The sequence below is a fragment of the Scyliorhinus canicula genome, chromosome 8 (genome assembly GCF_902713615.1).
Source record: "Scyliorhinus canicula chromosome 8, sScyCan1.1, whole genome shotgun sequence".
NCBI lineage: Eukaryota > Metazoa > Chordata > Chondrichthyes > Carcharhiniformes > Scyliorhinidae > Scyliorhinus > Scyliorhinus canicula.
This window is the reverse complement of record NC_052153.1, coordinates 160,661,319-160,686,531: the sequence shown is the minus strand read 5'-3', so window position 1 is coordinate 160,686,531 and position 25,213 is coordinate 160,661,319. Positions and strand designations below refer to the sequence as shown.

At 44.2% G+C, this 25,213-nt stretch overlaps 1 protein-coding gene across 2 annotated transcripts in view; it reads right to left on the bottom strand.

The window, feature by feature from the left end:
- Window positions 1–25,213, bottom strand: part of tent2 (terminal nucleotidyltransferase 2) — a 111,086-nt gene that overhangs the window by 26,120 nt on the left and 59,753 nt on the right. For both annotated transcript variants that reach the window (XM_038805567.1, XM_038805566.1), the window contains 3 exons: window positions 21,069–21,112; window positions 19,354–19,490; window positions 688–779 (listed from right to left, as the gene is read on the bottom strand). In XM_038805567.1, coding sequence (XP_038661495.1) covers window positions 688–779; window positions 19,354–19,490; window positions 21,069–21,112 — 273 coding nt within the window. The remainder of the gene's footprint in view (window positions 1–687; window positions 780–19,353; window positions 19,491–21,068; window positions 21,113–25,213) is intronic.

The following is a 25,213-nucleotide window of genomic DNA, read 5'->3' as shown; positions in this document are numbered from 1 at the left end:
GTGACTCATGCACTAGCACACCCAGGTCTCTCTGCACAGCAGCATGCTTTAATATTTTATCATTTAAAAAATAAACCCGTTTGTTGTTATTCCTACCAAAATGGATAACCTCACATTTGTCAACATTCATTTGTCTTCCTTTGGTCTGCCAAAGAACTAACGATACTCCCTATTTTGTGTAAACTTTGACATCACTCTTTATGAGTTAGTCAAGACAGCATACTTTAGGAAATGAGTGGAGCTGATTTTGCTGTGCAGTATGTTTATGCTTCACATGTTGTATCTACAGCAGCAAGAGACCATGGTGAATTTATCCAGTTTTGAATGAAATTGAATTCATTCATTGCAGACCAGTCACAAGAATACGACAGCAAATTATTCCACCTCCTTATTTAAAACCTGGCAAAGTTTACCGTTCATATAATTTTCAACATCTCAGTTCAAAATTATCAAGTCTGGGATGCCTGCATCTAGATTCAAACATCCACTTTTGTTGGGAAATGGTTCAGATGATCTTATCTTGGGAAACCTTTATTCTGGTGGAACATGACTTCAGAAAATCACTTACTGAAAAAAGAAAATGTAAAAATTTATAAAACCAGAAAATCCTTCTTTTAAGACACCAGAAGCACTTTGCTAAGTAAATAAACTGTATACATTAGTCATACAGGAACATTTATTACATACCTTCAACACAAATATATTTATTTTTCCATTCCATTTCATTGGTTTTGGGAATCACTTTGGCTTCACGAATTGAAATTATTGAACTATTCCAACTGATGGGGTAAAAGTGAGAACAGACATGTATTAATATCTGATTATAATTTTAACTATTTCAATGGAGCCATTTGTGTAAATGATCTGCAAGCACGTAACGATATATCACAAAGTTCACTTTTAAAGTCTGAAATCTTTGTCGTAATGCAATTCTTCTCAATCCTCCGTCAGCAAGAATCACGCACAAGAACTTTGTGACAGATTATTACTATTAGTAACTTCCAGGCTGTGGTGCACGTCAGCCCTCCAGCGATGCTTTAAAATAACTGCTCAACTGGATAACGACAAAGGTGAATGCCAATTAAAAAACCAATGGCTTTATATCACGGAAATAAAACATTGCAAAATCACTTTTTTAGTACTGAATCTTTTGTCAAACTTGCATGTTTGTTAACTGCTAAGCATGATTTTTCTTGGGTATTTTTGACTCTCCAAGGTGCAGAAATTTGTACAAGGCGCTGTGTGACTTTGCTTGTGAAAATGCATTATTTCATTATTCTTTCATGGAATGAATCACTGGCCAGGCCAGCCTTTATTGCCCATCTCCAATTTCCCTTGAGAAGGTGGTGGTGAGCTGCTGTAGTTCATGTGATTATCATAGAATTTACAGTGCAGAAGGAGGCCACTCGGCCCATCGAGTCTGCACCGGCTCTTGGAAAGAGCACCCTACCCGAGGTCAACACCTCCATCCTATCCCCATAACCCAGTAACCCCACCCAACACTAAGGGCAATTTTGGACACTAAGGGCAATTTATCATGGCCAATCCACCTAACCTGCACATCTTTGGACTGCGGGAGGAAACCGGAGCACCCAGAGGAAACCCACGCACACACGGGGAGAACGTGCAGACTCCACACAGACAGTGACCCAAGCCGGGAATCGAACCTGGGACCCTGGAGCTGTGAAGCAATTGTGCTATCCACAATGCTACTGTGCTGCCCTCATGATGTAGGTAAGATGCTAGGTAGGGAGTTCCATGATTTTGCCTCAGCTGTGAAGGAACGACGATATACATAGATACATAGAAGATAGAAGCAGGAAGAAGCCTTTTGGCCCTTCGAGCCTGCTCCGCCATTCATCACGATCATGACTGATCATCCAACTCAATAGCCTAATCCTGCTTCCTGCCCCATAATCTTTGATCCCATTCGCCCCAAGAGCTATATCTATCCGCCTCTTGAATATATTCAAAGTTTTAGCAACAACTAATTCCACAGGCTCACCACTCTGTGTGAAGTGTCTCCTTATCTCTGTCCGAAGTGGTGTACCCTGAATCCTCAGACTGTGAAGCCCTGGTTCTGCACACACCCATCGTTGATAACATCTTCCCTGCATCTCCCCTGTCTAGTCCGTTAAAAATGTTATAAGCCTCTGAGAATCCCCCCTCATTCTGCTGAACTCCAGTGAGAACAATCCCAACCTAGTCAATCTCTCCTCCTGACAGCCCCTCCATCCCCGGAATCAGTCTGGTAAACCTTCGCTGCACTCGCTCGAGAGCAAGAACATCCTGCTTCAGAGAAGGAGGCCAAAACTGCACAGAGGGGCTGGTTTAGCACGCTGGGCTAAATAGCTGGCTTTTAAAGCAGACCAAGGCAGGCCAGCAGCACGTTCAATTCCCGTACCAGCCAACCTGAATTTTAGGATTACTTTAGTGTTGTATTCTTTGGGGGTTGTATTTGAATTAATGGTTGCTAAAAACCACACCGACCTCCTCAGAAGACAAACACGGGACACAACTGACAGAGTACTCTTCGCCGTCCAGTACTTTCCTGGGGTGGAGAAACTACGACATCTTCTTTGCAGCCTTCAACACATCATCGATGAAGATGAACATCTTGCCAAGGTCATCCCCACCCCCCCGAGCAAAAGCGTATAGCTAAGTTCTGCATGCATGAGTGCGGCCTCAACCGGGATCTTGGATTCATGTCGCATTACATTAACCCCCCACCATCTGGCCTGGACTTGCAAAATCGTACCATCTGTCCTGGCTTGAGACAATTCACACCTCTTTAACCTGGGATCACCCCCTATCTCTGGATCTGTAATGATTTGATTACCCGCAAATGCTCGCATTCCAAGCATTGTCTGGCATCTCTGACTTTGTCTATATAAATGTTTCTGGAACATACCTCTGCATTCACCTGAGGAAGGAGCAGTGCTCCGAAAGCTCGTGTTTGAAACAAACCTGTTGGACTTTAACCTGGTGTTGTAAGACTTCTGACTAAACTTCTTCAATGTTATTGCAGCTGCACATTATTGAGGCAAGTGGTGAGTATTTCATCACTCTCCTGATTGTCTTGTAGGTGGTTGACAGTCAGGAGATGCGTTGTGTGCCACAGAATCCCAGCCTCTGACCTGCTCTTGTAGCTACAGTATTTATACAGCTGGCCCAGTTCATTTCCTGATCAATGGCAATCCCCAGAATACTGATGGTGGGAGAATCAGTGATGGTAATCATTCAATGTCAAGGAGAGATGGTTCCATTCTCTCTTGCTGGAGATAGTCATTTTGTGTCACTTAGGTTGTGCAATTGTTATTTGTCAATTATTAGCCCAAGTCTGAATGTTGTCTAGGTCTTGCTACATATGAACATGGACTGCTTTGGTGTTGGGGAAGTCGCAAATGCTACTGAACATAATGCAATCAATAATGAATATGATTACTTCTGACCTTGGAGATAAAGGGCAGGACAATAATGAAGCAACTGAAGATATTTGGGCCTAGGTTACTATCCTGAGGAACTCCTGCATGACGTCCTGGGACTTGGATGATTGACCTCCAACGACTACAACCATCTTCGTTTGTGTTAGCCATGACTCCAATCAGTGGAGAGTGACCCACTGATTTGCACTTCCATGAGTTTTCCTCGGGCACCTTTATGCCACATTGAGCCAAATGCTATCTCAATATCACGACTACACTCTCACCTCACCAGTTCATCTCTTTTATTTATATGTGGACCAAGGGCATAATGAGGTCAAACGCAAAAGTGCCTTGTGGAACCCAAACTGAGGATTAATGAGTAGGTTATAGTTGAGTAAGTATTAGTTGATAGTACTGTACTATTCCTTTGAGATGTAGTCAAGAAAAATGCACAGTCATTGTCCTGTTTTTTGTGGACAGGACATACCGGACAATTTTCCACATTAGAACATAGAACATAGAACGATACAGCGCAGTACAGGCCCTTCGGTCCACGATGTTGCACCGACATGGGAAGTCAAAAACTAAAGGCCATCTAACCTACACTATGCCATTATCACCCATATGCTTATCCAATAAACGTTTAAATGCCCTCAATGTTGGCGAGTTCACTACTGTTGCAGGTAGGGCATTCCACGGCCTCACCACTCTTTGCGTAAAAAACCCACCTCTGACCTCTGTCCTATATCTATTACCCCTCAATTTAAGGCTATGTCCCCTCGTGCTAGCCACCTCCATCCGCAGGAGAAGGCTCTCACTGTCCACCCTATCTAACCCTCTGATCATTTTGTATGCCTCTATTAAGTCACCTCTTAACCTTCTTCTCTCTAACGAAAACAACCTCAAGTCCATCAGCCTTTCCTCATAAGATTTTCCCTCCATACCAGGCAACATCCTGGTAAATGTCCTCTGCACCTGTTCCAAAGCTTCCACGTCCTTCCTATAACGAGGCGACCAGAACTGTACGCAATACTCCAAATGCGGCCGTACCAGAGTTTTGTACAGCTGCAACATGACCTCATGGCTCCGGAACTCAATCCCTCTACCAATAAAGGCCAACACACCATAGGCCTTCTTCACAACCCTATCAACCTGGGTGGCAACTTTCAGGGATCTATGTACATGGACACCAAGATCCCTCTGCTCATCCACACTGCTAAGAATTTTACCATTAGCCAAATATTCCACATTCCTGTTATTCTTTCCAAAGTGAATCACCTCACACTTCTCTACATTAAACTCCATTTGCCACCTCTCAGCCCAGCTCTGCAGCTTATCTATGTCCCTCTGTAACCTGCAACATCCTTCCACACTGTCTACAACTCCACCGACTTTAGTGTCGTCTGCAAATTTACTCACCCAACCTTCTGTGCCCTCCTCTAGGTCATTTATAAAAATGACAAACAGCAACGGCCCCAGAACAGATCCTTGTGGTACGCCACTCGTAACTGAACTCCATTCTGAACATTTGCCATCAACCACCACTCTCTGTCTTCTTTCAACTAGCCAATTTCTGATCCACATCTCTAAATCACCCTCAATCCCCAGCCTCCGTATTTTCTGCAATAGACGACCGTGGGGAACCTTATCAAACGCTTTACTGAAATCCATATACACCACATCAACTGCTCTACCCTCGTCTACCTGTTCAGTCACCTTCTCAAAGAACTCGATAAGGTTTGTGAGGCATGACCTACCCTTCACAAAACTATGCTGACTATCCCTAATCATATTATTCCTATCTAGATGATTATAAATCTTATCTCTTATAATACTCTCCAAGACTTTACCCACAACAGACGTGAGGCTCACCGGCCTATAGTTACCGGGGTTATCTCTACTCCCCTTCTTGAACAAAGGGACCACATTTGCTATCCTCTAGCCACATTGTGACATAGATTCCCATGTTTCAGTTGTACTGCAACAACTTGGCTTTGGCATGGCTATTCCGGAGCACAAGTCTTCAGCACTATTGCTGGAATGTTCTCAAGGCCCATGAAATTTATACCACTCAATGCCATCAGCCATTTCTTTGTATTGTTCAGCTGCATTTCTAGTCACAATAATGGATGCTTACAACAGAGCATTAAGGCATAGAATCATAGCTTTAGAATCATAGAATTTACAGGAGGCCAGCCATTCGGCCCATCGAGTCTGCACCGGCTCTTGGAAAGAGCACCCTACCTAAATCCACACCTCCTCCCTATCCCCATAACCCAGTAACCCCACCCAACACGAAGGGAAATTTTGGACACCAAGGGCAATTTAGAATGGCAAATCCACCTAACCTGCACATCTTTGGAGAAGGTAGCTAAACAAATGAAATGGAAGGAAACCGGAGCAGCCAGAGGAAACTCACGCACACGGGGAGAATGTGCAGACCCTGCACAGCGTGCAGACCCCGCAGCATCGTAGGCCAGAACTGAGCAGAGTAGCTGAAAAGCTCTCTCCTTTACAATTTGTATGGTTCAGAACTGGAAAATGGTCCAGCAGTTTTAACCTGTCACCAGTGGCTACAAGTCTTTAATGCAAAATCTGGTCTTTCTTTTTTGGAATGAAATATGATCACTATATGGAATAGAAATCCACGTGCAATGACTGAAGTAGAAATGATGGTTACAAACTCAAAATGAACATTGTGCACTCAGTCCATAAAAATCACAAATCCCCATTGGCAGTCAGTACGTGTGTAATACAGGCTGTAACTTATACCAGTGACGTATTTCTCCCTCCCGCAAGCATTCATACACTGCCCCTGTAAAAACAGCTGAACATTAAAAGCTGCACTTTTGGCTGCAACATCCATCTGTTTCAGAGGCCTCTATGTCTAAATCACACCTGCTGCCTTCATTCATTTTTGTGAAACCAGAACCTAAAGAATTGACACAGCAAAATGTACCCACCAAGGATATTCAGCTTTCATTTAGACTAAGACAGTAAATTGGCTGTTGCTGCTTTACAATAAAACTCAAATACTGATTTTTGGAAATTTGGAAGACAAAAAAAGATTACCTGATTACAAACATTACTATTTTAGTTTGGAGGTTGAATTCCATTTTTATTATCGTAACTCGCACGCTTTAATACGTTTAATTAAGAAATTGGAACAGACTTTGAATGGTTTGACAAAATGGGTTTCAATGTTGTTTATTAAGTTATAGTTAATAATCTCCTAATAGTTAATAGTTAAAATCATTATAGGATAGCAATAATCTGCTAGTTTAATGCACAACAACATTCTGCCCTGGTAATTTATTTGTAGAACGTATCTTCACTGCACCATAAAAACAGCATACTTCCATCTCCACAACACTGACTGCCGCCATTCCTTTACCTTGAAACCCTACACCCTTATCACCTTCAGCCTTGTCTACAATTTGCTGGGTTCCCAACTTTTATTCTCCATGAACACTCTGCCCAAAACTCTGCTGCAAAGACCTTGTACCAGAGTAACTCTATCCAGCATGCCACCCTGTATTTGATGGCCTACAATAGATGCCTGTCCTCCAAAAGTCTCAAATTCAAAATGCAGTCATCTTTAATTCCTCCCACAACCATTCCCCATCCTACCAGACATCCACAAACTGCCAACATTCTACATTCCCTACAAACATGCAATTCCTCAAGTCCCAGCCTGCGGTGCACCCCCCCCCCCCCCCCCCCCCTCCTTCAATCACCCAACAAGTGTCAGTGTGGAATTCCCTCCCTATGTCAAGGGAAGTTCAAAATAGGTTAGCAATGCAAAGAGCTGTTGAGGAGCAAAGGGATTTAGACACCCATGTACTCAATCACTAAAAGCTAGGCCACAAATACAAAGAAATGATCAAAATGTTAATAGATCTTGGAAATTATGTCAATATAATAATAAAAGGAGATTGGAATCTAAAAAGGTGAAGTAGTGATAGATCAGCAGTATAGAGCCTTGGTCAGTCTTCATTGAGAAAGAGGACTGTTTATAAGCATCTAGAAAATTGTGGTGAATGTAGGAATTTCGGATATATATTGTATTATATGCATTTGGTGCATAAAGGGTTAAAAGCCTGGGTTAATCTGTATGTCTGCTGCAGTAATGCTTTTTAAAAATCCTGATTTACATGACCAGCACTTTGGTTTCAGAGGTGCAATTAAAACATGGTAAAAATGAAATCATCATTCAATTCCAACCATAGAACATAGAACAGTACAGCACAGAACAGGCCCTCCGGCCTTCGATGTTGTGCCGAGCAATGATCACCCTACTCAAACCCACGTATCCACCCGATATCCGTAACCAAACAACCCCCCCCCCCCCAACCTTACTTTTTAGGACACTACGGGCAATTTAGCATGGCCAATCCACCTAACCCGCACATCTTTGGACTGTGGGAGGAAACCGGAGCACCCAGAGGAAACCCACGCACACACGGGGAGGACGTGCAGACTCCACACAGACAGTGACCCAGCCGGGAATCGAACCTGGGACCCTGGAGCTGTGAAGCATTTATGCTAACCACCATGCTGCCCATGTATATAGTTTACCTGAAATAGGGTCAATGTAATTTTGTTTGCATAAAGAAGGTTCCCTGGTGTGTAGATTAGAGACTGTGTTTAGCTTTAGTAAGGTTATGTAGTGGGAGAAGCTAGGGGATAAAGCAGTCAGGTGTTGAGTTTTGGAGTTCAGTTTTGATCTGTTTGTCAACAGTATAGTTAAAAATATTTTGCCTGCAACAGAACAGCAGTTTCTGAAAAGGCTGGCGGGTTAAACAGTAGTTTGACACAGGCAAGAATCTGCAAGCTGTTGCCTGAAGGATCTCTCTCTCAAAGTGCTTTATCCAAGACATTTCTTTACGGCAAGCATCCCCGACTTGGCCAACTGTGTAATAGCATAGTGCTATTAGCACTGTTGCTTCATAATGCCAGGCTCTCAGGTTTGATTCCCAGCTTGACTCACTGTCCGTTGGAGTCTGCACATTCTCCCAGTGTCTGCGTGGGTTTCCTCCGGGTGCTCTGGTTTCCTCACACAAGTCCCGAAAGACGTGTTGTTAGATAATTTGGACATTCTGAATTCTCCCTCCAGGCACCGGAGTGTGGGGACTAGGGGATTTTCACAATAAGTTCATTGCTGTGTTAATATAAGCCTACTTGTGACAATAAAGATTATTAAAAAAGTGGATTTTGACCAGAGAAGTTTTTCTTGAGTGGAGATAAAAGTTAAGTTAGGATTCAGTGTTTCATTGTCATTGGTGAGCATTGTTTAACCTTTCCTCCCAAGATACCATACCCATTTCAGGTTCTGATGGACTTCACCCTCGGGTTTTAACGCAAGTGGCTAGCTTTAAATTTTCCAAATTCCCTAAATTAGGAGAAGGTCCCATTAGATTGGAAAATAGCAAATGTTGTAATTTCTTTATCCCACACTCGTCCAAACAAACTGGAAAAACCTCAAACCTGTCGAACAATTTATTCTCCATAGTTAGTTCAAAAACTAAGGCTCCTGAACTTGTGCCCCCAGGTCCCCTTATCTGCCTTGCGCGTAGTCACACCCTCCTGTTTCTAACCACTATCCAAATCTGAAGACCCTGCCCTCAGGGGTGCGACTTCCTCCTGATATTAGGTGCACAGGTAACTTTCCCACTCCCTGACGCATCAGTGTCTACAGCTCAGCCACCAGCTCAATGACTCTGAGCCAAAGATACTGCCGACAAGTTTGCCATGGATCAGATTGGCACTCAGGAATGGCCACATGCTGTAACCATGACACATCACCTCTCCTGCCATCGTTAATGTGTTTTAATCAACTACTTGAATTATTCAATTAATTATGGAAGGGCCCTTCCTGCTGCTTCCCCTCTTTCTCATTTCTTTCACTTTGTGGTTATCATTTTTGATCCATGGAAAATTAATGGACATATATATACACCTTTACGTCAAACAGAGGCAGTGAGGAACTCAAAGTTGCAAATTAGTACAGGAGAAAATCAAATTACTGCGGATGCTGGAGTCTGAAACTAAAAGAGAAATGCTGGAAATATTTCTGGAGCACGTGTGAGAAACAGACACTCTCAGATGCTCTCCTTAGCACCCACGATCCGACTGTCACTTCCTTCGTTCTTTGAAAACCATCCCACACGGGCAGGACCCAATCACCACCTGTCGGCGGGCAGAATGCAGCCGATTGCCAATTTATTGGCCACCAGCCAACCAATTGAACCTGAATCCCTCCGATCACTCAGGAGCCCGAAAGTTTGAGTAATGCTGTTCAAAAGGCTATATCTCCAACAGCAGTGTACTAGTTTGCAACCAGAAGAGAAATTGCTGGAAAGTCTCAGCAGGTCTGATAGCATCTGGAGGGAGAGAAAAGAGTTAACGTTTCGAGCCCAGATTACTCTTTGTCAAAACTTTGAGGTCTGGCAGCATCTGTAGGGAGAGCAAAGAACTAATGCTTCGAGTCCAGATAATAATAATAATCTTTATCACAAGTAGGCTTACATTAGCACTGCAATGAAGTTACTGTAAAAAGCCCCTAGTCGCCACATTCCGGCACCTGTTCAGGTTGACCCTTTGACAAAGAGTAATCTGGTTTGATTAATCTGGCTCACCTTCCTCCAAATCTAACACCTGTCCTGGTTCATTATCCAGTACCAAATCCAAAAAGGCCTCGCCTCTCGTTGGCCTATCTACATACTGTGTCAGGAAATCCTCCTGCACACATTGGACAAAAACGGACCCATCTAAAGTACTCGAACTATAGTGTTTCCAGTCAATATTTGGAAAGTTAAAGTCCCCCATAACAACTACCCTGTTACTTTCGCTCCTATCCAGAATCACCTTTGCAACCCTTTCCTCTCCATCTCTGGAACTTTTCGGAGGCCTACAGAAAACCCCTAACAGGGTGACCTCTCCTTTCCTGTTTCTAACCTCAGCCCATACAACCTCAGTAGTCGACTCCTCATCAAACGTCCTCTCAGCCACCGTAATACTGTCCTTGACTAACAATGCCACCCCTCCCCCTCTCTTACCACCTTCCCTGAGCTTACGGAAATATCTAAACCCCAGTACCTGCAACAACCATTCCTCTCCCTGCTCTATCCATGTCTCAGAAATGGCCACAACATCGAAGTCCTAGGTACCAACCCATGCCGCAAGCTGATCCACCTTATTCCGGATGCTCGTGGCATCGAAGTAGACGCACTTTAAACCACCTTCCTGCCTGCACACTCCTGCCACATTGAAACCTTACTCATGACCTCACTACCCTCAACCTCCTGTATACTGGAGCAACAATTCAGGTTCCCAATCCCCTGCTGAACTAGTTTAAACCCTCCGGAAGAGCATTAGCAAACTTCCCCCCCACCCCCCCACCGGGTATTAGTACCCCTCTGGTCCAGGTGTAGACCATCCCGTTTGTAGAGGTTCCACCTACCCCAGAATGAGCCCCAATTGTCCAGGGATCAGAAACCCTCCCTCCTGCACCATCCCTGCAGCCATGTGTTCAACTGCTTTCTCTCCCTATTCCTCGACTCACTAGCACGTGGCACAGGTAACAACCCAGAGATAATAACTCTTTTTGTCCTGGATCTAAGTTCTAAGTTTCCACCCTAGCTCCCTGAATTCCTGCCTTACATCCCTATCCCTTTTCCTACCTATGTCGTTGGTACCTATGTGGACCACGACTTGGGGCTGCTCCCCCTCCCCCTTAAGGATCCCAAAAACACGATCCGAGACATCGCGGACCCTGGGAGGCAACACACCAGCCATGAGTCTCTCTCGTTCCCACAGAATCTCCTATCTATCCCCCTAACTATAGAGTCTCCAATGACTAATGTTCTTCTCCTCTCCCCCCCTTCCCTTCTGAGCAACAGGGACAGACTCTGTGCCAGAGACCTGTACCACATGGCTGACCCCGGTAAGTCCCCCCCCCCCAACCAAAAGTATCCAAAGCAGTATACCTGTTACTAAGGGGAACGACCACAGGGGATCCCTGTACTGACTGCTTCCCCCCAGCCCCTCTCACCGTCACCCATCTATCTTCTGCACTGTAAATTCTATGAAAAAAATATGATAATGTCATTTAGGAAAGGAAATCTGCCATCCTTACCTGGGCTGACCTACCTACATGTGACTCCAGATCCACAGCAATGTGATTAACACTCTGAAATGGCTGAGCAAGCCACTCAGTTCAAAGACAATTAGGGATGGGCAATAAATGTTAGCCCCGCTAGTTGTAGTATTGTGTGAAGCAAATAATGGCATGATGGGAAAACTAGTCAAGTCTTCTTGGTACAAGTGAATTTAAACTGATTTTCATATAACCTAAGGCCCAGAATACAGAGACAGCCGAGGTCAGCATGTCTTGGGAACTGGGTGACTGAGAGTCTAGATAAGGCTTGGAGCCCGAAGTAGTCGTAATACATAACAAGCTGAACAACTATCTCTTCCTGTTCCTAAACAACTTCTTCCCTTACTTAAAACAAAGACAAGATAATAATATGAAACTCACGTCCCCTGGCGGTCAGCAAGGAGCCGCCATGGTAACGATTATTACTTATGTTTTACTTTTGACCAAATTCCTGACCAAGCTGTATTCATGTTATCTTGATCCTATAATGTATAAGAATCGCCTTCTTTTTCTGTACTAGCGCAGACTTGGGACGGACTCCGCAGTTTGTAATTGACTGCCTTCCGACTTTCCAAGTATCAGCCAATTTCTGCTAGCAGTTCTAATTAGTGAATAAAGTACAGTTTTGCTTACCTAATGAATGCTGTTTGAATTTCTCTATCACAGTCAAGACGCGGGGAAAATATAAAATACAACAAGTGATGTCCATAAAAGACAAATAGATCACTTCTCATTATAAATGCCAGGGTAAATAGGCTTAGTCCACTTCCATCTGTTGTTATATCATGTTATAGCATTTATAGTTAATTTGTTATAGTAAACAAGGATGTCCGGTGGCGGCATGTAGGTGGAGGGACGATCCTTTAAAACATTGTTAACGAGGAATTTCTTCAGCCAGAGGGTGGTGAATCTGTGAACACAGAAAGCTGTGGAGGGTGTGACACAGGCCAAATCACTGAGTGTCTTTAAGGCACTCTTGATTAACAAAAGGATCAAGGGTTATGGGGAGAAGGCAGGAGAATGGGGATGAGAAATACCAGCCATGATTGAACGGCGGAGCAGACTAGATGGGCCGAGCGGCCTAATTCTGCTCCCATGTCTTAAGGTCAGGTGGCTCCTGTTAGAGTCTCTGGTATTTGGATTTTTATGCCCTGTTTCATCGATACTTTGTGAATTAGTTGGTGTGGGAAATTATAAGGAAGACGTGAAGTGTTGAAGACCCAGATAAGGGAACCGGAAAGAAGGGGCCGTGTGAAAGTCCATCATCCAGCAAGTCAGAGAGTCCTGTAGGAAGAAAGATGGCGGGGGTTGGGTCGTCGGGTTGGGCCGCTCTCCTTATGGTGGAAACCCTGACCAAGGTAATGTTGGTGGAGCTTGAGGGGCTGTTTGCCAAGCATGTGGAAGTGCTTTGGAAGGAGATTATGACTGTGATGAAAGAGTGGGTGGAGGAAGTGATTGCCTCGTAAAGGTAGCAGTCATGAAGATGTCGATCAAGGTGCGGGAGCAAGGAAAGAACCTGAAAGGGATGGAGGAGGCATTGTCGCAAAACGGCAACCAGTGCACCTCGATAGGTGAGCATCTACCGAGGGTGGCAGAGGCCAACAAAGGTCTCAGAACTAAGGTGGAGGATCTTCCCAATAGCACCTGCTTCTTCATTGCTGGAGGCGGTGCTGTCAGTGGGGGGTTGGAGAGGTGGGTCGCCTCTGTGATTTGCAGGGGGCTTTTGGAGGATCTTGGTTAAAGGGAATTGGGTGGAAGAGTTGTGGGTAGCACTGGAGGAGGGTCTGTGGTGCAAGGTGTTGCGGAGGGAAAATGCCTTGACTTCTGAGTGAGAGGCTGGGGCTGATACAGTTGAAGCTAGTGTATAGGGTGCACCTCACAAAGCCGAGGATTAGCCGGCTGTTTGAAGGGTTGGACATGTCTGTGAGCGATGTGTGAACCATGTGCATTTGTTTTGGATACAGCCGAAGCTGGATAGGTTTTGGAGGACGGTGTTCAGCACCATTTCAGGGTGTTTTGGGGAACTGGGGGGCTTTTGTGGGGTTGTTTTGTATTGTAAAACTGTTGAAAATTTGTTGGAATACAAATACTTCCAAAAAAAAAAAAAAAAGTATCTTTGTAACATCAGTAAATATTACACTCAGTCCCCTCATTTACAACAGCTGAAGCCCAAGTATTGATTCTAGAGGTACCCGCTATTACCACAAGCCAAACCAAAAAAGCTTAATTTATTCCTTATTGCTGTTTCCTGTCCATTAACCAATCCCAATATTTTGTGATAACCTCTTGTATGCCACCTTAGCAATTACATTGACTCGTTCACCTTCATCCATTTTTTCCCTTCATTCTTTCAGAGGTACCATCGGATAAGCCAGCATTTATTGCCCATCCCAATTGCCATTTAAAAGGTGGTGGTGAGCTACCTTCTTGAACTGCTACAGTCTATGCAGTGTAGATACGCCCATTGTTAGGGAGTTCAAGGATTTTGACCCAGATGCAGAACAGTGATATCGTTCCAAGTAAGGATGTTGCGTGGCTTGAGAGGAGAAACTTGCAAGTGGTCGTGTTCCCATGTGTGACCACCCTTGTTCTTCTAGGTGGTACAGGTTGTGGGTTTGGAAGGAATCTTGGTTAAATGTTATAATTAATCTTCGAAATGGTACGCTGCTGCCACTGTGCATCAGTGGTGGAGGAAATGAATGTTGAAGGTGGTGGACAGGGTGCCAATCAAGCAGGCTGCTTTGCTCTGCAAGGTGCCAAGTGTTTTGTTGGAGCTCTACTCATGCCGGCAAGGGAGAGTATTCCAACCTAACTTGCGCCTTGTAGACAGTGGACAGACTTCAAGGAGTCAGCAGGTGAGCTACTCGTCACAGAATTCCAACCCTGTAACCGGTTCTCACAGTCATAGTATTTAGATGACTGATCCAGTTCAGTTTCTGGTCACTGATGACCAGCAGGATGTTGATAGTGGAGGATTCAGCGAATGCAATGCTGTTGAATGTGGAGGGAAGATGGTTACACTCTCTTCATGGAAATGGCCATATGGCACTTCGTCGTTTTCTGGCATTCGTGTGGTGCAAATGGTACTTGCCACTTAACAGCCCCAAACCCGAATATTGTCTAGATCTTACTGCATATGAACATGGACTGTTTCGGTATTCGAAGAGTTACAAATGGTGCTGAGTATTGTGCAATCGTCAGCGAATATCCTAATTTCTGACTTTGTGCTAGAGGGAAGGTCATTGTGAAGCCGCTGAAGATGGTATGGCTTCTGACACTACCCCGAGGAATTCCTGCAGTGATGTCCAGGACTAAAGTGAATACCTCAGACAACCACAACCATCTTCCTTTCTGCGCGGTAGAACTCCGACCAATGGAGAGATTTTCCACGGATTCCAACTGACTCCAGGTTTGCTGGGGCTCACTGATACCACAGTCTGATCAGATGCTGCCTTAATACCAAGGACCGTCATTTTCACCTCTGGAATTTGGCTCTTTTCACTTTGTTTGGACCAAGGCTGTAATGAGGTCAGGACTCAAGTGGTTCGGAGGCATCCAAACTGAGCAGTGAGAACATTATTGCTGAGTAAGTGCCGCTTGATAGGACTGTTGATGACACCTTTCAGCACTTAGTTGAGAACTGAGCGCTAACTGGCCGGGTTGGATTTGTTCAGCTTTTTGTTGACAGGACATATCTGGGTAATTTTAATGCCAGTGTTGTAGCTGTACTGAACAGCTTGATTAGAGGTGCGGCTAGTTCTCGAGAACAACCTTCGGTACTATTGCCAGATCTTTGTCAAGGTACAGTTCCTTCAGTAATTTCTTGATATCACATAGAGTGAATCAAATTTGTTTAAGATTGGCACTTGTGATGCTGGTGTCCTCAGCAGAGATGGATCATTCACTCAGCATTTCTCATAGAAGATGGTTGCAAATGCTTCAGCTGTCTCTTTTGCACTGTGTTGGGCTTCCCTGTTATTGAAGATCCGGATATTTTTGGAGCGTCCTCCTCCAGCTAGAAACTGTCCAGCACCATTCACAACTGGACATGGCAGGACTGCAGAGCTTAGATCTACGGTGTAGGATATACGATTGCCTAGCTGTGTATATTGCATGCTACGTTTGCTGCTAGAATGTAATTAGTACTGTATTGCAGTTCCATCAGGTTGACATCTCATTTTTGTTGCTCCTGCACTCTTCATTCAACGAGGATCGATCCCTCAAACTTGATGACAATGATGGGAGTGGGCTATGCCGGGCCATGAAGTTACAGACTATTACTAGAAAAAGAGACACATCAAAGCTTTTTAATCTTGCACTCATCAGACACTTCACAGGAATACCAGTTTTCATAATGGCCATTAGATCCAACCTATTAATTTATATCAGTGTTATTAATGCACCTAATTTGACATAAATGCTTACCTTCTTGCATTCAGATATAATGGACGTGAATTAACATGCTAAAAACAAAGTCTTGTTTGGGCGCATATAGCGGGCTCTCTCAATGCCTGCAGCAGAGAAAGATACTATCAACCGGGATTCTGTCGTTTTTCCTGGCCTTGTTAAGGAATGCCCCGCCAAGGCCTCACTTCCTGCATTGACAAACTCATCAAGTCTATGCAGGACGAGATCGGGGCACCATTTTTAAATCCCCCCCCCCCCCCCCCCCCAATGGCCTCCGGACCCCCACTTATCTCATTGAGGTCCTTGAGCCCCCCTCCACCCCCACCCAAGGGCAGGGCACATGCCCGATCCCTGACACGGGCAACCTGGCACCCAGGCAACAACACCAAGGCACCTAGGTTTTAGTGCCAAGGCAGCCGGAGTGCCAGGGTATTATCCTGCCCAGAGCCCGACCACCTAGGGGCTTCAGATGGCCTAGGAAACCCTACCCCAGGCATCGTTTGTGTGGATCAGGGCTAAACGGAGCCATGGCGAGATCTCCTAGGCATGAGCGTTCGTTCCCAGGCCTCGGGTGAACCAGGCGCCGACTTATTTTGTTCATCTGGATCTTGCCCAACGAAGGCACGATCCAGATCGCAATGTCTCGCAAGATCTAATGAGATCTCGTGAGGCGTTCAGACTGTTGCAAATCCCGTGAAGCCTCCTCCTGTGAGATTTAATGGCCTCGTCACACCCCACGTCACCGAGTCGGGCGCAACAAGGCCGTTCGATCGCACCCAACACCTTTAATTTTGACTATTTTCCAATTTCCCCTGACATCTTAGCTCCTGTAACTTTTGTTACTTTCATTGTCCCTTCTTGTCTCATTCTGCTTATTTTCTCCAAACAGCTGCTGTGATCTCATCCATTGACATTCACTTTGCTGTATTTGAATGCATTCTTTCCTGGACCCAGCTCAAGTTGAGCAGAGCAATAATTTGTTCTTTCACCAATACTAGTTTCAGCAATCGTGAAGCAAAACCCTGCCTTTCACTAAGAGTATTTATAAAAATAATAATACAATGGGAAATATTCCTTAGCCGTCAGACTTCATAAACTGATGATGCAACGAACTTCACAAACAGAGCACTGGATTTGAAATTATAACATTTCTGGGAGGTAATCTTGGTTCTATACCGTACATTGGCTTCAGAAAGGTGAAGGAAACTGATGCAATACAATCACCAGCTGTAACAAATCTGAATGCTATAACAGTAACTTACAGCTACAGAGAGGGTCAAAGGTCGAAAAATGTCTTTTGTGTCAAAGATGAAATCAGAAAAAATAGAAACCAACACAAAAAAAAGACATCAACAGCACTCCCCAAAAATAAAAGCACGCCCCAAAAATCACAGATTTTATAGTACATCTAAAAAAAAAGGGGGTGGAGGAAAGACTGAAGAGGAAGAGAAATTCCAGAGGGTGAAGGAAGGGGGGAGGGGAATAAAAGACCAGTAGAATGGAGGGTGTTTGGGCGGTTACAATAATGGAGACGGTTACAGCAATGGGGTGGGATGAGACCCTGAAAGGATTTGAACATATAAAAATATTAATTGAATGTGTTGGTAACCAACCTAAGTCAGCAAGGATAGGGTATACAGAGGCTAGAGGATGAGGCGCTGGCCAGGGAGTATTTTGGAATATCTTGGAGAAAAAAGCACGGCTCAGACTTTGGTGATAGCTGGGCTACGGTAAGTATGTAAGCTGTAGAAGACTCAGACTTAAAGCATACTTAAATTCCAGTTACTTTCAAATACACCGTCATTAAAAAAAAAAATCTATTCCCCATTTTCATTCAGAGGGCCTTTTTTAGGAGGGAGAATAGCAGCATCAAGGGATTTGTTTGGGCGCACGGGACTCCGAGGGTGAGGAGGGTCTTTTAGGAGCGGGGCAGGGATAGAGGGGGGCTGGCGCTGCCCAACCTCTCTGGGTACTATTGGGCGGCTAATGTCTCGATGGTACGTAAGTGGGTAATGGATGGGGAGGGGGCAGCATGGAAACGGATGGAGATGGCGTTCTGCGGAGGCATGAGCCTGAAGGCACTGGTAACGGTACCGTTGCCGCTCCCTCCAACGAGGTACACTACGAGCCCGGTGGTGGCGGCTACCCTCAAGATTTGGGGGCAGTGGAGGCGACACAGGGGGGAAGTGGGGGGCTCGGTGGAGGCCCCGCTGCGGGGGAACCACCGGTTTGTCCCAGGGAACATGGATGGCGGGTTCCTGGGGTGGCACAGGGCGGGCATAAGGAAGTTGGGAGACCTGTTCATTGACGGGAGGTTTGCGAGCCCAGGTGAGCTGGAGTAGAAGTTTGAGCTCCCCCCGGGGAATATGTTCAGGTACCTTCAGGTCAAAGCGTTTGCTAGGCAGCAGGTGGAGGGGTTCCCTTTGCTGCCCCCGCGGGGGGTAAGGGATAGGGTGCTTTCGGGGGTGTGGGTCAGGGATGAGAAGGTGTCTGACATCTACCAGGTGATGCAGGAGGTGGAGGCGTCATCGGTAGAGGAGCTGAAGGCTAAGTGGGAAGTGGAGCTGGGGGAGCAGATTGAGGGGGGGGACATGGGCGGACGCCCTGGAGAGGGTGAACTCCTCTTCATGTGCGAGGCTTAGCCTCATCCAGTTCAAGGTACTGCACAGGGCTCATATGTCCGGGACGAGGATGAGCAGGTTTTTTGGGGGTGAGGACAGGTGCATTAGGTGTTCGGGGAGCCCAGCGAACCATGCCCATATGTTTTGGGCATGCCCGGCACTGGGGGAGTTCTGGCAGGGGGTGGCGAGGACGGTGTTGAGGGTGGTAGGGTCCAGGGTCAAGCCAGGCTGGGGACTCGCGATATTTGGGGTTAGGGTGGAGCCGGGAGTGCAGGAGGCGAAAGAGGCCAGCGTTTTGGCCTTTGTGTCCCTAGTAGCCCGGCGGAGGATCTTGTTGCAATGGAAAGATGCGAGACCCCCAAGCGTGGAGACCTGGATCAATGACATGGCGGGATTCATTAAGCTGGAGAAGGTCAAATTCGCCCTGAGGGGGTCGGTACAAGGGTTCTTTAGGCGGTGGCAGCCTTTCCTCGACTTTCTGGCTCAAAGACAGGGAACTAGGTCAGCGGCAGCAGCAACCCGGGGGGGAGGGGGGAAAAAGCGGGGGGAAAACATTAACATTATTTATGTTAATTTAATTTATTGTTAATTTATTTTGTTGTTTATTGGGTTTGGGGGGTTCGTTATATGCGTTGTTATGGGTGCCGGGGGGGGGGGTGTTTGTTATTATTATTATTATTATGTTGTTATACATTTTTCAAAAATCTCAATAAAAATTATTTTTAAAAAAAAATCTACTTACTCAAATTCTGTCGCATAGTATCGCAGAAAGCCCACAAGCAGGTCTCCCAGGTTTGAGCTATTTAACGAGAGGTATGGACTAATGCTATTTCCTCTTCGGTGCACAAACTGCAGCTGCATAGTGGGCTCAAAGCACTCCTAAAAACATTCAAATGATTTTTTACAGTACTGAGATACATTTCTAGAATACCGGATACAGCAAACTACAAGAATGCAAGCTGCATGCACAAGGAGATTATTTTCTGTTGTTAAAAAATACATTAAGCTGGCAGTGTTCCCTTACAAGCATCTAATTATACATTTCCTAGACATGTTTTCTTTTGCATAATCTGGAGCTATCATTTGTTGCCTCAATGATCAGGAAACTAAACCCAAGTATTTTTTGCTCTGGCACTGGAGGAAAAGGGAACCAAATTTCTTTGTGGTCAGAGGAAACTGGTTCTGTTACACCCTTAAAAGCTATGGGTTCAATTCAGAAACCTACACTTGGGTAAATTATCTCCCCAAGACATTTCTTACTGACAGTTCAGGTCTGTGCACTTAACTGCTAAAATGGCTGGTACCTTCAAGCTCATTACTTCAATTATTTTTACTTTATTTACTTGCATATGCCCCATGAGGAAATAAGTCTAAATAGACACTTCCTGAGATCACTTAGAAGCAAGTGCCAGTGCAGTCATAATTCTTTCTAGAGCATCAACTAATGCTCGGACCAGGTCATTGCAATATCCATAAGCCATCAGGGGAAAAGACTGGCTTACAACTTCTTTATTTCTTTTAAAAAAATGTTCCAATATAACTTATTGGTATTTTACATAACCTATGGTGGGACATGTCTCAAACTAGATATATCCTGTATACCTGTAAAAACACAACATACAAATCTTAACAGAGGGTCATGGCAATTTAAAATATAATATCTACTGTGTATTTTGAACCCAGATGTTCAATTTTGGTGCCACCATTCAGCTCCAGGTCTGATTACAGCTTTGGTCCAAATTGGCGATAAGACCTGAATTCCAAAACAAAAGGTGACTGTTTTGGACTTTATATCAGTGATTTGTACATGGACACGCAAGTTCTTTTGCTTCTCCACATTTCATAAAGTCTCTCTGCAATAAAATGCTCTGATTTGTATTTTCTTGATTTTAATTAACTCTCACTTCCAGAATTCCAACCACCATACTTTTTGCCTACTTAATAGCTATTTCCCTTTTCTAGCTTCCTGCTCCCATGTCACCTTTCTTAGAAGGACCAATATGAACTTTAACACAGCAACTCCTATTTACTGAATATAATAAACTTTCGCCAATATAAATACTTCCATTAGACTTGAATGATATTGCATTAATCAGCCATTCCCTTATTGAGCAAATTGTATTCTTGTTGCTATGACCGTGCAAAATCCTAGTTTATTCAATGTAACTTGGATCACCTCACCATAGCTCATTTCATATCAGCATATGATTAACTATGAATATATTTGTCACCCCAAGTCATTCATGCAAATAAGGATTTCAAAGCTTCCAAAGGAAAACATTAGAGAACAGTTGATATCGACAACCATGTTTCATAAGTTGGCAATTTGCACTACACAAAGCTGGACAGAAATTACAATTCATATTTATATTTGCAGAAAATTGAACTTTTTGGATTAAAAATTGCAAATTTTACTATTAACATTACTTCAGTTGTAGAACTAAGAACATCACTTACTGGGTGCTCCTTCTGAAGAGATGGGATGACAGGTTCAGGTAGAGCTTAAAAACAAACAAAAAATTCCATAAGTACATAAGAAATAGGAGTATTTTGGCCCCTTAAGCCTTTTCTGTCATTCAATAAGATCATGGCTGATCTGATTGTGGCCTCCACTTTTTTGCTTGCCCCCAATAAACATCGACTCACATCAATCAAAAATCTGTCTAACTTAGGTTGAATATATTCAATGATCCAGCCTCCATTGCTTGCTAGGAAAAATACTTCCAGACAATTCCCTCGAGCAGAAATTCCTCATTTCTATGTTAAATGGGAGATCCCTTAGTTTTAAACTGTGCCCACAATTCTAGATTCCTCCACAAGGAAGCAACCTCTCAGCATCTACCCAATAAAGGCCCCTTAGAATTTTAACTGTTTCAGGATCATCACCTTTCATTCTTCTAAACTCCAATGAGTCTAGGTCCAATCAGCTTAACCTTTCCTCATCACAAAGCAAAACCCTCATCCCAGGAAACAGGCCAGTGAATCATCTCTGAACTGCTTTCAATGCAAGCATGTCACTCCCAAGTAAGGTGGCTAAAACTGTATACAGTAAATGCACCAGTGCCCTGTACATTTGTATAGCAAGACATCTCTACTTTTATATGCCATTTTTCTTGCAATAATGCTAATTACTTGCTCTGTCTGCATGTTGACATTTGTGATTCATGTACAAGAATATCCAGATCATTCTGTACAGGAGCATTCTGTAATCTCCCTCCATTTAACTAATATTCTGCTTTTCTATTTTTCCTGTCAAATAGATAACCTAACCTTTTTTTCCAGATTATACCCTATCTGCCAAATATTTTCCCACACTTGAGCCATTCATGTCCCCCCTCTGTAGATTCTTTATATTCTCCTCACAACTTGCTTTCCTACCTATCATGTCATCAGCAAATCTGGTTACAATTTGGTCCCTTCGTCCAAGTCATTGATACAGGCTGTAAATAGTTGAGGCTCCACAACTGATCTCTATGGCATCCCACTAGTAATAGTTTGCCATCCTGAGATTACCAATAGACCCTGACTATTTTTTGTTGGATAGCCAGTCCTCTATCCATGCCAATATATCACCTCCAACCTTATCAAATGCCTTTCGGGAAAACTAAATACACTATGTCTACTGGTTCCCTTTAATCCATCCGGCATGTTAGAACGCCAATAAATTTGTAAAATACCATTTTCCTTTCACAAAACCACATTGGCTCTGCTTGATAGCATCAGGATTTCCTAAATGCTCTGCTACTACCTCTTCACTAACGGATTCTAACATTTTCCCAATGGCAGGGTCAATGACAACTTGTCATTAAAATGCAAAATCGGATTACAATAAAACCACTATTGTCTTACAGCAATGTATAAAATTAATGCAATTTATTTCTAAAGTATGTCACAGGAAATAAAAAGCCTAATTATAGAAAATAAATAAAAGCAATTTTCTAAAAAAGCAATACGGTTCAAACAAAGAATTGGAACATTAACAGTTCACTGGAAATGACATTGCTGGTATAATACACACACGTTTGAGAGCATTTGCTCTTTTATAACAGATGTTACAATATACGATACACAATGCAATGTAATATCAAAGTAATTTAATGGCAGACTAGATGAAGTCAAATTTTGTCTTTATTACATGGGCATCTGGGATTTTCACTGCTGCTTTAGGAATTACATTCTGTGACTCTGTTATATTATTCTGTGAATACTGTAAATATCTTTCTTTTTATCTACTCAAAGCAAGCCAGAAGCAGAGCAGTCAGCTGGGCCTCTGAATTTCATAGAATTTACAGTGCAGAAGGAGGCCATTCGGCCCATCGAGTCTGCACTGGCTCCCGGAAAGAGCACCCTACCCAAGGTAACACCTCCACCCTATCCCCATAGCTCAGTAACCCCACCCAACACTAAGGGCAATTTTGGAAACTAAGGGCAATTTATCAAGGCCAATCCACCTAACCTGCACATCTTTGGACTGTGGGAGGAAACCGGAGCACCCGGAGGAAACCCACGCATACACGGGGAGGATGTGCAGACTCCACACAGACAGTGACCCAAGCCGGAATCGAACCTGGGACCCCGAAGCTGTGAAGCAATTGTGCTATCCACAATGCTACCATGCTGCCCTATTATTCACTGCCTGCCAATTCCATTATTTCTTTCCTTGCTTTTGTTTATAAAGTTTGGGCTTGGGAAAATTAATAGACAGAAAATCATGAGCTCAGGGTACACAATTGCCCTGATATGTGCCCATTTGCAATTAGCAACGTTTAAAAAAACATGCATTTAGAATACCCAATTCTTTTTTCCAATTAAGGGGCAATTTAGCACGGTCAATCCACCTACCCTGCACATCTTTGGGTTGTCTTTCGGCGAGATCCACGCACACACGGGGAGAATGTGCAAACTCCATATGGTCACTGAGCCGGGGCCGGGATTGAACCAGGGTCCTCCATGCTCTGAGGCAGCAGTGCTAACCAATGCACCGTGTCACCCGTGCAGTTAGCAACTTGCCAGCAACATATCAGGTGCGATTCAGCCCAAAGATTTCTATGCCCAGTTTTGGGCGCATTTAGCGGTGTGTTTCTAGGTGGCTGCAGTGCAGAGATTGATACCATTATTCAACAGCACGTTGCTGTTTATATGGACCTTGGGGAGTTTCTCCCCATCAAGGCTACACTTAGGTAGCTTTTCTGCACTGCACATCACAGATCAGGATGCCATTTTGAACAGTTGCCCGATCTCTACACCCACCCCCTTTCAGGATTCCCCTTCTCCAACCCCAATTGTGCTTTGTCCTTTCAAATCCCCATCACACTTCCTTTCATGGGCATGGCCCCCCAGGCCTCGACCCCTAGCAGTGCCAACCTGGTACACAGGTTGGTGGCAGTGACAAGGTGCCCAGGGTCCATGGTACTAGCCTGCCCTGTCCCAACCACCTGGGAAGCTCTAATGTCATGCAAGATCATCTGCCTCCTCCCCACCCAGCTCCCCGAGATGCCATCATGCTTGGCCCATATTTGTGGAAAGCAGTGCTAAATGGCACCCGGTTAAGGATTCGCAGGTGCTGCCACGTGCGGCGTCCCAATAATTAAAGGAGGCTAATGGCTCATTTGAATATTATGATCACGGTCAGTGAGAGCATGATCCAGATCGCGCTGGGCGTAGCGAGTTGGGCGACACGCGATCTGTCCAGTGCGACCCCTGGTTTGGGGATCTCCTATTGTGCAGGCACCAAGTGACCTTGGGGGTACATGTGTGCAGATCCTTGAAGGTGTCTGGACATAATAAGAGTAATTAGCAAAGCTTACGGGATCTTAGGCTTATTGAGCCTATAAGCGGGGATGAAACTTTATAAAAAACTCGGGTTAGGCCCCAACTAAGTGTTCAGTTAATGTTGCTTCTAGTTTATACTACAGTAAGAGTCTTAAAACATGAAATCTAGTTGTGTGATTCTTTCAGCCATTCACTGGAAATTCTGTTTTTAAAAAAGTTCTGTTTCTATGGGGATCGTAACACGTTTGTACAAAGCAAATGGCAGAGTGCCATAAACTGACCAGTGAGTTTTGGAGATTTGCAACTTATGGTGTATCTCATTTTCCCAAAACCTGCTGGACGATTTGCACATTAATAAAAGTGTGCATTATGAACTCGCTGTCATCTATTCAGACTCGCCCCTAGGGCTTAATAAAATTACAAAGATGATATTATCGGTCTCCGACAAAATCCCATTACCAATACTGTTAGAAAACAAATATTGTTCCAAGATTCTCTCTTCGGTTTCCTGTACTTTGGTATCCCTGCTTTGTTATTTGCCTGATGGGCTGAGTTCTGGTCACCACATTCTAGGAAGAAAGTGAGGAATTTGAAAGTGTTGCAGAGGAGATTTACCAGAATGATTCCAAGAACGTGAGATTTTCACTATAAAGTTAAGGTGGAGAAGCTGGGTTATTCTCCTTGGATCAAAGAAGATCAAGGAAAGATTTGATTGAGGTGGAGAAGCTTGTGACCGGCTTATATATGGTAAGCAAAGAAAAGCTCTTCCCATTAGCTGATGGTACAGGAACAATGACGCAGAATTGAGGTTATGGGCAAGAGATGAGAGG